The sequence below is a fragment of the Mastigoproctus giganteus genome, chromosome 14 (genome assembly GCF_048544385.1).
Source record: "Mastigoproctus giganteus isolate SK-2022 chromosome 14, ASM4854438v1, whole genome shotgun sequence".
Classification (NCBI taxonomy): Eukaryota; Metazoa; Arthropoda; class Arachnida; order Uropygi; family Thelyphonidae; genus Mastigoproctus; species Mastigoproctus giganteus.
The window spans coordinates 105,893,709-105,904,893 of record NC_143588.1 but is presented as its reverse complement, the minus strand read 5'-3'; the positions used below and the strand labels follow the sequence as shown (position 1 = coordinate 105,904,893).

Below are 11,185 nucleotides of genomic sequence, written 5' to 3'. Positions count from 1 at the left end.
AATCACTTTCCAGCATTGGGGAAATCAAAAACCAGCAATGTCAAGTCCAATATGCCATTTGTGGAGATGTGTTATGGTGAACCAGAACTGTTTCCCAGGCTCTTTCTGTGAAATTCTGTACCCATATAACTGAAAAGTTGCTATAATAATGACAAGAATGAATCCTGATTTGCAAAACACAACTGCCATGATATCTCAAACTGAAGGCAGTACCTTAAAATTTTTAAGCAGTGGGGATCTTTTGTGGTGCCATTCCATAATGGACTTGTTTTATAAATGAGAAAAGCAGTGCACCATGTGTCACTTTATTAGGTACACCTACCCTTTTCATGAAATAACCCGCTCCTTCAGTACAGCATCGGTTATTAATGCCGTGCGATATAAAGCAGGTAGGCAGATGCCGTATATAGGGATGCTGTACGTATACAATTCATTGCAAGAATAAACAACACTAAAGATTTAATCAGTTATGACCATTATATTTTATTTTCTATAAAATAGTGACTGCCACAATATAAGCACTTTCCAAGTTTGACAGAATTCATCAATTTATAATATTATTAATGATAAATAAATAAAAAATATATAATTTATAATGCAATCCTCAAACATTTTGTTCCCTCCTGAACTGACCCTCAAGCCAAAAAGTTTACTCACCACTGCTTTAAATGAAATCACACAAATGCACGACAAATATGAAAAACAAAGAATGGTACACACCAAGGTAAAAAAAATAATTACTTTATTCTGAGCACAGTAGGCACCAAATTAGAGACATTCTTAATTTGGTACTTCTTCCTCCACACAGTTTACAACTGGTGTTGCAAGGTGCAAAAGATGTAACCTTCTTGGAACCTAGTGGTAATCAGTACATTTTAAAATTATTTGCTTCAGAATGCACTGATCAGAATGAAAATATTAGCATTTCAGTACCTGATCATTTGTCCCAGAGAAAGTAGATTAAAGAATCTGCTTTCAGATATTACTATCTTGATCTTTTTCATGGTTTTGATGCAATAATTAACACAAAATTATCAGTTGTGATTTAATCAAAGCTCCTTTCACTAGATATGACTAAAATTTTTTTCATGTGTAATGCACATGAGAAATGCTTTTCCTCACAGTAAAAAAAAAAAAGTCATTTCAAACAACTTGATGAAGAAAACTTGCTGCACATTCCATAAGATAATACCTAATTTTCAAATTAACTGATGCAGATTATTTCCATGTGAATTTCCTCTCTCATAACTAATTTTAATTTTTAAAATAAACTGATTACAAAAATACATTGATTTGGGATATGCAAAGGGTTCTTTCTGCCTAGTTAAATCAAATATGCTTTATGATTATCTGCTTGTGAAAATGTACCGCTATTTTAGAGAAGTGAAAGGGTACTACGTGTGATTTAAGAAATGTTTCTTCACGTCACTTGATTTCAAAAATTCCTTGCCACATACTGAACACAGAAAAGGTTTCTCATCAGTATGAAGTAACATGTGCGTTTTTAGACCACCAGTTTGCGAAAATGTCCTACCACATATTTCACAAGAAAATGGTTTCTCCTGGGTATGCACTATAAAATGGGTATTCAGGTTTTGCAATCGTGAAAATGCCTTTCCACAAATGTCACAAGAAAAATGTTTCTCCCGAGTATGAACTAACAGGTGTGTTTTTAGATTACCTGACTGTGAAAAGGCCCTGCCACATATATCACAAGAATACTGTTTCTCCCGTGTGTGAACAAACAAGTGTGTTTTTAGACTATTCGAGCGTGAAAATGCTTTGCCACATATCTCACAAGAAAATCGTTTCTCTTGACTATGAATTAACAGGTGTGTTTTTAAATTGCTTGAGTGTAAAAATGACCTGCCACATATTTCACAACAAAATAGTTTCTCCTGGGTATGAACTAAGAGGTGTTTTTCAAGATTTTCTGCCAGTGAAAATAATTTACCACAAGTTTCACAAGAAAACGGTTTCTCTTGACTATGAACTAACAGGTGTCTTTTGAGGTTACCTGCTTGCGAAAAAGCCCTCCCACATACTTCGCATGAAAATGGTTTCTCCTGAGTATGAACTAACATGTGAATTTTCAATTTATGTGATTCTGAAAATGCCTTCCTACATATGTCACAAGAAAACTGTTTTTCCTGAGTATGAACTAACAAGTGTGCTTTTAGACTATATGAACGTAAAAATGCTTTGCCACATATTTCACAAGAAAATGGTCTTTCTTGGCTATGAACTAACTGATGTTTTCTTAGACCAGCTGAGTGTGAAAAAGCCTTGTCACATATTCCACAAGGATATGGTCTCTCGAGATTATGAACTGACTGGTGCATTTTTAAGTTATGCAATCGTGAAAATGTCCTGCCACATATATCACAAGAAAACCGTTTCTCCTGAGTATGAACTGTCAGATGTGTTTTTAGACTATTTAAGCGTGAAAATGACTTGCCACATGTTTCACAAGTAAATGTCTTCTTATCATTATGCTCTAATAAGGGAAATTTTGGATTACATGATGTTGAACATTTCTTGTTGCCTATTTCAGAAGACACTTTTGTTTCCTGGATATGAACATTATTGTGCTCAAGATCAGCCAATACTCTTTTTTCATGTTCTCCATTCATATTTCTGACTGTTAACTTTTTTTCCTGATCTAGTATCTCTATACACCTTAACTGTATCCTTAAATATTTTTTCTTCTTTCAAATTGCCCATCTATTTAATATTGCTGCGAATTCGGAATTTGTGACACAGTTATTCTGTGTTTCCAGTTTGGATATTTTAGTATATCAAAATATTTTCATAGCAGGTTTAAACTGTAAACACCAAATTATTATGGTTCATTCTTAAACTTTTGATTACTGCCTTTGAATAAAGAACCTATTTTCATTGTGAATATTTTAAATATATATGCCCACAGTAATGTACCACAGGTTCTATTACTGTTATCTATTTCATTCACTTGTTGACTTGAAAATACTTTTTTCTTGATCCTGAAAAGTGAAAAGAATGAATTATGTTGATATAAAGTAATAACAACTGAGTACACAAAATGACACAAATAATTACCTAATAGCACCTATCAACTTTCAGTTTTAGTAAATCTTTAGGTCACACCTAAGTATTATTTTTAAATTACTATTTTTTTAGGTGGAAAATTAATTGAAATAAGCATGCCGATACAGTATCAGCCAAAAAAAAAAAAGAAAAGAACCATCAGTAATAATTCCATTTATATCTAGAGTACCAATGTGGTTCGTCCCTTTCCTTCTAGTACTAACATAAGCAAAGGCTTCTTTGCTATGTGTCTTTGTGTCCTTAGCCCAAATAATTTTCCAGATCCTGTTGCAGTAACGTACCATTATGACTACCATTAACCACCCAACCTTTGTATCATCTGCAAAATTAGACATTAAGCCTTATATACCTTCATCAGTATCATTGATAAATATTGAAGACAACAATGGGACCAGCACTAAACCCTGGGGGGGGGAACTCCACTAATTAGTTCACGAAGAGTAGTGCACATTGATAACCACTCTGTCTTTCACTTAACCATGCCTTTATCCATAGCAGTAACTTTCCCTTAATGCCACATTGCTCCAGTTTGTACAAAAGTATCAAAAGCCATCCTGAAATCCAGGTATATGATGTCAAAATTATTTTTTGTATCCAGTACTTTGGTCACTGATCATAGTAATCTATCAGATTGGTTAGACGAGACTGTCCCTTAACAACTCCATGCTGTGATTGCAATATATTGCATGCCTGTCCAGATGGTCCTGCATTACCTCTTTAACCAGTGATTCCATTATTTTTCATGGAACAGATGTTAAGCTAAACAGGTCTGTAATTACTCATGTCGCCTTTTGATTCCCCTTTACAAATTGGGAATACTGTTGGCTTCTGTGTCCCCTGATAATGTACAAGCGGGTATCAAACAGTTCGTACCCTTACCTAGAAATAATAGCCCTAGAAAGGTGAAACTTCACAGGAACTTTAATCCTTTTCTATGTACTCTCCATGTATATTAACACATTTTCCCATCTATGGATCAGTTGTTTAATGCCTTCATCACAGAAGTCTGCACTCTGCCTGAAACAACGATTCCACTTCACTGATGACTTCCTAAGACGAATCAAAGTGGTGTCCATGCAATGGTTTTTCATTTCTCAAAACAAGAAGTCTGATGGTGCTAGGTCAGGAGAATAGCGTGGGTGCTGCAGTAGCACAAATCCAAAAGTTGACAAGAACATTGCATTCGACTGCTTCTGCAGAGGCATCAGCAATCTTGGCACCCATTGTGCAGAAACCTTAGACATGTGCAGATGGTCATGTAAAATGCTGTGGGCAGACCCATAACTAATTCCTACTGCATTTGTGATGAAATGAATTGTCACACGTCTGTCACTTAGCATCAGCTGCTCAACTTTTGCAACCGTCTCACTGTCTGTGGATTTTGCTGGCCTTCCTTCTTTTGGCTTGCCAAAGACACTTGTACAACTGCACTGGAACTCCCGTTTCCACTTTTTTACAATGTCATAGGATGGACAATCTGCCCATACACAGCTTTCATTTCTTCATCAATTTCCTGAGCTTTCTTGCCCTACAAATGCAGGAAGTTGATCACTACTCGACACTCCACTTTGTCAACCATAGCATCCTTCCTTAGATTCCAGGCTCCACCTCTGGTGTATGATCACCTGTGGGAATGAAATTTCACATATTAGTTACTGAATATGTAGACAACTTATATTAAAAACGACATCTTCCTACTGATGTTTTATCTAGGTCAGAGTACAAACTATTTTATACCCCCCTCGTATATTCATCATTTGCATTATTCTTCTCTGCCACAAGCATCATCAGTTCATCTGACAACCATATTTGGCCTAAGCTATGAGCAAATATCTCTTAGTTGGTATAAAAAACTTACTAGCTTCTATGTTTACTTTCCTGAATACTTTGCATCTGCATTGGTTAAAAACATCAGTTTGTCACACTAAAAAAAAAAAAAGACAATTTTCTTTAATAAAAATTATTTGTATCAGCAAAATCCCCTCCCTCTATCTAGTTATACAGGGTGTCCAGGCTAGAGGTATCCAAAAATACACACATATATCTCAGCATCTACAAGGCGTATTAAAATAATTTTTTTGTTATTATACGGAGTAACACACCAAGTTTTTATGAAGGTCAGTAAAGTTCAATATGGGCACTTTTTTTTAGCTCGACAGATGTCAAAATGATACTCAAACTTTTGCCAAGTGTTTTCCAGCATCTGAGGCGTTATTAGAGCAACTGCTTCAACGATATGCTGTTTCAAATCGTCCAAATCCCGAAATTTTCTCTGGTACACACGGTCTTCAATAAAGCCCCATGCTTTTTTTTTTTTTCATAGTAATATCTATGAAAAAAAATGGACCGATGATGCCATTTTTGTGCATTCCTAACCAGACACTGACTTTTGGTGTGTCCCTTTCATTTTCGATCACTTGGTGAGGATTCTCCGTACCCCAAATGCGGCAAAATATGACGAAACAAATCTTGGAGATTTCCTATTGACTGCGCTTGATTGTTTGTTTGTTATTTGGTTTTTTAGGAGCATTAGCAACTAAGGCCATATTGCTCCAGGATATGCGGTAGTCATTCCCTGACCATTGAGGCTAATTATGCGAGCATCACTAGACTCTGGGGAGATTCCCTTGGATTGGAAAAGTGCAAATGTATCTCCCATACATAAGGGTGGCTCTAAAAGTGAAGTTGGAAATTATCGACCTATCAGTCTGACTTCAGTAGTAGGGAAAATCATGGAGGCAATGATAAAGGGTGGAATTCAGGATCATTTGGATCGAATTAAAATTCTCAAGGATACTCAGCATGGTTTTGTAAAGGGAAAATCATGTTTAACAAATCTGGTTCGCTATTTCAAAAGGGTCACTCACGAGCTGGATTTAGGGAATAATTTCGACATTGTTTATTTAGATTTCAGCAAAGCTTTTGACTCAGTCCCACATGAGCAGTTGCTTTATAAGCTGGAACAGGTTTGAATCACTGGGAAAATCCTTAGATGGATAGAAGGATGGCTTCAGGGCAGGAGGCAGAGGGTTGTGATAAATGGCTATTCCTCAGATTGGGTTGATGTAAGAAGTGGGGTTCCCCAAGGTTCAGTATTAGGACCACTGTTGTTTTTAATTTTCATAAATGACACTGATGAAGGGATAGTGGGCGTAATGTCTAAATTTGCAGACGATGTTAAAATTGGTAGAGTAGTTAATGATCACTGTCAAGCTGAGCTTCTTCAAAGAGACCTATATAGACTTCAGGAATAGTCAGAAAAATGGCAGCTTTAATCCAACAAAGTGTAAGGTATTACACCTGGGAAACAGTAATCCCAAAAAAACTTATTCACTTGGTGGAGTTCAACTAAACCCAGTACTGGAGGAAAGGGACTTGGGTGTTACGATACGGTCAGACATGAAACTCTCTGAGCATTGTAAACAGGTTGCAAGGAAGGCCCATGGTGTCCTATCGATGATCTATTGAACTTTTGCAAGTAGAGATAGGGACGTGATAATCTCATTATATAAGGCTTATGTTAGACCACACTTGGAATACTGTGTTCAAGTATGGAGACCGCACCTAAAGAAAGACATCGAGCTTCTTGAAAGGGTGCAAAGAAGGGTAACTTGCCTGGTGAGATCGGCAAAAGGGCGTCCTTATGATGAAAGACTTCGAATATGTGGGTTGCAGAGTTTGGAAACTAGACACCTTAGAGGAGATTTGATTGAGGTGTTTAAGGCTCTGAGAGGCATCAGTAAAATGAATGAGGCCAAAATTTTCAAGATTATAAATGATGCTAGAACTAGGGGACATAAATTCAAGTTACGGGGGGAAATGTTTAGATTGGACTGCAGGAAGTTTTATTTTAGCCAGCGAGTTATAAATTACTGGAATAAGTTGCCTTCATGGGTGGTAGAGGCCGACAGTTTGGGAAAATTCAAAGGTCATCTGGATAGTACTTTTGGGTAAGGGAAGTGCATAGGATGATAGGTTTAATTTCCTTTTTTTTTTTTTTTTTTTTATTAATTATTATTATTTAGTTATTTATTTTATTTTTTTTATTTTTTTGTTTTTATCATTGTTTTGTTCGGATTTTTTTTTTTTTTTTTTTTGGCTGGTGCAGCATAAGCCATAGGCTTTCTTGCACCATGCGGCTGTTACTAATACTAATACTAATTTTCTGCATTCTCCATATTTGGTGGTGACGGGCTTGAACCCCGGTCTAATCAAGAAGAGTGTGCTACGCACTGCTGCTCCTTCCCACCTGGCTACAGAGGCACCTGACTGCGCTTCAGAAAATATAATGAGTGGTTCTCGCATTATAAGCCATTATTTTTGGATACCTCTAGCTCGGACACCCTGTATTAAAGGATGTGTCAAAAGAAGCAAGCAAACCTTTAGCCATGATCATGAGAGTTTCCTTGGATTCAGGAGAGGGCCCTATGGACTGGAGACATGCAAATTAATCTTCAACTCACAAAGGGGGATCAATGAGTGATATGAGTAATTACAGACCTATTAGCTTGACTTCTGTTCCAGGGAAAATAATGGAGCCACAATAATCCACTTATACAGCATTCCTGTCTAGATGGTCTCACCAATCTGATTGAATACTGTGAACAAAGAAACTAGATGCAAAAAAATAATTTTTAAATCACATACTTAGATTTTAAAAAAGCTTTTAATACTATTGCACATAAAAGATTGCTATACAAATTGAAGCATTAAGGGAAAATTACTGCTATGGATAAAAGGGGTGAATGAGTGGGAGAAGGTAAAGTGGCTATCAATGGGCACTGCTCTTCGTCAACTAATTTTATGAGCAATGTCCCTCTGGGTTCCGTGATGGGCCCACTGTTATTTTCTATATTTATTAACGACGCTGATGCAAGCATATTAGGCTTAATGTCTACGTTTATGTTTCCAAGTTTACGTTGTCTGAGTTGAATATGTTTAGAGATAGTAGATACGAAGGTTGGCAGCATGGTTAATCACAGTAATCAGGGTATGCTATTGCAACAAGACTAGATAAATCAGATAGATGGACTGAGAAGTAAACTGCAGTTTAATATTGACAAGTGCAAGGTACTTCATATGGGGAGCAGTAATTCCATTACCCTAAATACTGCAATCACTGAAATCGAGTAGTTTCTCTACTTAAAAATTCTTAACACGTGAAGAGTCATTGGTGTAATCACAAAGAAGGCCTTCTCTGAAAGCCTTGCATAGTAGACATGTCAGTATAGTAGACATCCGGAAAAGTTGCTCTATTTAGCAAGTGAGCATCCAACCCTAAAGTTCCAATTAATACGTGGAGAGTTAAAATCAACCACAATAAGACATTTTGATTTGTTGAAGGGCTCAATTTATCTATACAGTTGTTTGTTATACTCATCATAATCCTTTTGAGCAGTAAACAGAAGTTATGTTGATCAAATTTATCATGATGAAGTTTACTTCAATTTCTTCAACCATTTCTCCAAAATAAAATGATAAAATAAATTCAACAGTCAGAGAAAGTTTTCTTTTGATCAACAGCTGGCATATGAGGTTTTATTAGGAAATTTCCTGAATTTGTCAAAATCATAGGAAATTTATTGAAAGCTTTACTTACAAATACTTAGTGACCTGATTGGCATAAGGTCACTAACTGAGGCTACCTGTTGTCTGTTGATGGAACCAAATAGTTCTGAAACCAGTCACAACAGTGCCTTTCATTTTTTAAAGAAAAATAGATTCACCCCACGAGTAACACTGTGATTTCTAAGGAGTCTGAACCCAAGGCTCTGTCAGTATCACAGAAGGAGGAACATTGTCCCCTAGTAGTACAGACAGAAATATGGAAGGTAATGTGAGCATTATTTCTGAAACTATTTTAATACCTGCACTGAAATAATACTCCACTTCTTTACTTTTTTTTAATTAAAATATTTGGATAAGTTCCATGTAACTTGTCCTGCTGAAACACAGCAATTAATCAAAGCACTGCCATTCTGAAAGACAGCTTTCTCTTCATGAAAAAAATGACTGACTATTGGATGAAGATGATCACTCATGGCTGTGAAATAGCGATTGGTTTCAACCTTGCCTTTTAACAAAATGAGTACACCTGAACTATGACACAAGAAAGCATCCACGCCATTACAGAACCTTTAACAGTAGGAGACAAGCAATCACAGTTGTAAGCTTCCTTCAGGTGGCAGCATGCATGCACTCGTTCATACGCAAACAAACAGTGTAGAAAGATTCAGTGAACCTTATCACATTCCTCCACAGCTTGTGTTCTTTGTACCATTAGACAGGAAGATGTGCATTGTCAGGTGTGACAAGTGGCTTGTGAAGTGCAACTTGACTGCAATCCGAATCATAAAACAAAATTCTCAGTAAATATTCAGGTACTATAAATAGTTTTCTGGTAATCTACAATATCATTTGTATTATATTAGATTTCTTCCGGTTCATATATCTTAATAAAAACTGTTGCAATAAACAAACACACCACAACTCAAACACTGTGCTGACAGCTTGGATGCAAGCTGTTATATAATTCCAAAATTAGGCTGTTCTGTTAATGGAATGTTTAATGAGTAATTTGTTACATGGTACAATAGCATGAGAAAAATTGTAAAATGTATTTTATAGTAGTTGTTCTAACATGCAGAAGATCAGCAACATACTAAATAGAAAAATCTTTCCTTTCATGGTGTTGGAACAAATAAACACACAAGAAAGGCACTTACTTTTTTTAAATGTTAGTTGCATACTGGTTAACCAGGCCATACAGAAATTTAAAATTTTTCAAAATTCGTATTCTCAATTTTTTTTTTCTTATTCTTATTCTCAATTTTGAAGTTTTCAAAATTCGAATTAAGCTTCAGAAGTAATTTAATACCTTGAATAATAGCACTTAAACTTAATTAAGCTAATTTAATTACCATGCAGTAATAAATAAACAAAGGTAATGTTATAAACACCGAGCAGTGCAACTTGATGAACAAATGCTGCCATAGATATCTCAGAACTGAACTATCAGCTTCAGTAGTGCACGTCATCTTGCAGTGTAGGTGGGGAACACTTCCATCAGTTCATGAAGTGTCCAACATAAAAAAACACGTAAATTACATTGACCAGAGGCCAGTAACAGATCTGACAGCCAGTGAATTCCTAATGTGGACCCTGAGTGCATAAGGAGTTACAGTGCAGACTTCATTAAAATGAAAGTGAAGCACAATTTGGTTATTACGATATTGCATTTTTTCTAGAACAGCTGAATGTGGTAAAAATTTTTATTTGGTTATTTTATTATGTTGTTTGTGATGGTATATAAGTAAATACAGCAATATGCTCATCTCTTTCATTATGAGAAATTTAATAAACATGTTATGTATTAAGCGCTACTTTTTGTTATTTTAATAAATTAAACAAACTATGATCATAAATTGACAGTGTCCAATGTGCTGGAAATTAAAAGCCAAAAGAGAGGTAGTTAAATCTTTAGCCATCGTAATGAAAACATCCTTACATTCAAGAGAAGCAACTAATGATTGGAAATGTGCAAATGTATCACCTATTCACAAAGGTGGTTCAAAGGGTGAAATGCGTTACCACAGACCTGTGTGCCAGGGAAAAATAAAGGGATTAATAGTTAAACACTTAATGCAAGCTCATTTTGGTAGAAATTGAGCCATAAGGCAATCACAGCATGGATTTGTTAAATAGGGATCATTCTTCACTAATCTGATTAGATACTATTAAGCTGTTAGAAAGGAACTGGATGAAAATAATAATTTTGATCTCATATTATACTTAGATTTTGCCTCTGCCTGAGACTATTGTTAATCTATTAGTTCATGTAACCTCCAAGCTAGCAGTTTTCCAACCCACCTACCACTACCACGATAACATCGGCAAATATTCTTGCACCGTTTCTATTTAAGTGTATCCCATCCTTGTAGTAGCAGTCTCTCCTGTTAATATGCACAGACCATGCTGAGAAAATTTCTACCCCATGAGCCTTGCACAATCTCTCCAGGGCCAAATTGATTGACAAAGATCTCATCATATACTCCCTCCTCATCAGTCTGGGCAGAATTGTAGACTCTTCTAGACAAGA

General features: G+C 35.9%; 1 protein-coding gene across 1 annotated transcript; it reads right to left on the bottom strand.

Moving 5' to 3' along the window:
* Window positions 1-1,386: 1,386 nt before the first annotated feature.
* On the bottom strand, window positions 1,387-2,633 carry LOC150075493 (uncharacterized). The gene has a single exon (XM_090388512.1). The coding sequence runs from the start codon at window positions 2,631-2,633 to the stop codon at window positions 1,395-1,397; it is 1,239 nt and encodes a 412-aa protein (XP_090244638.1). The 3' UTR covers window positions 1,387-1,394.
* Window positions 2,634-11,185: the final 8,552 nt, after the last annotated feature.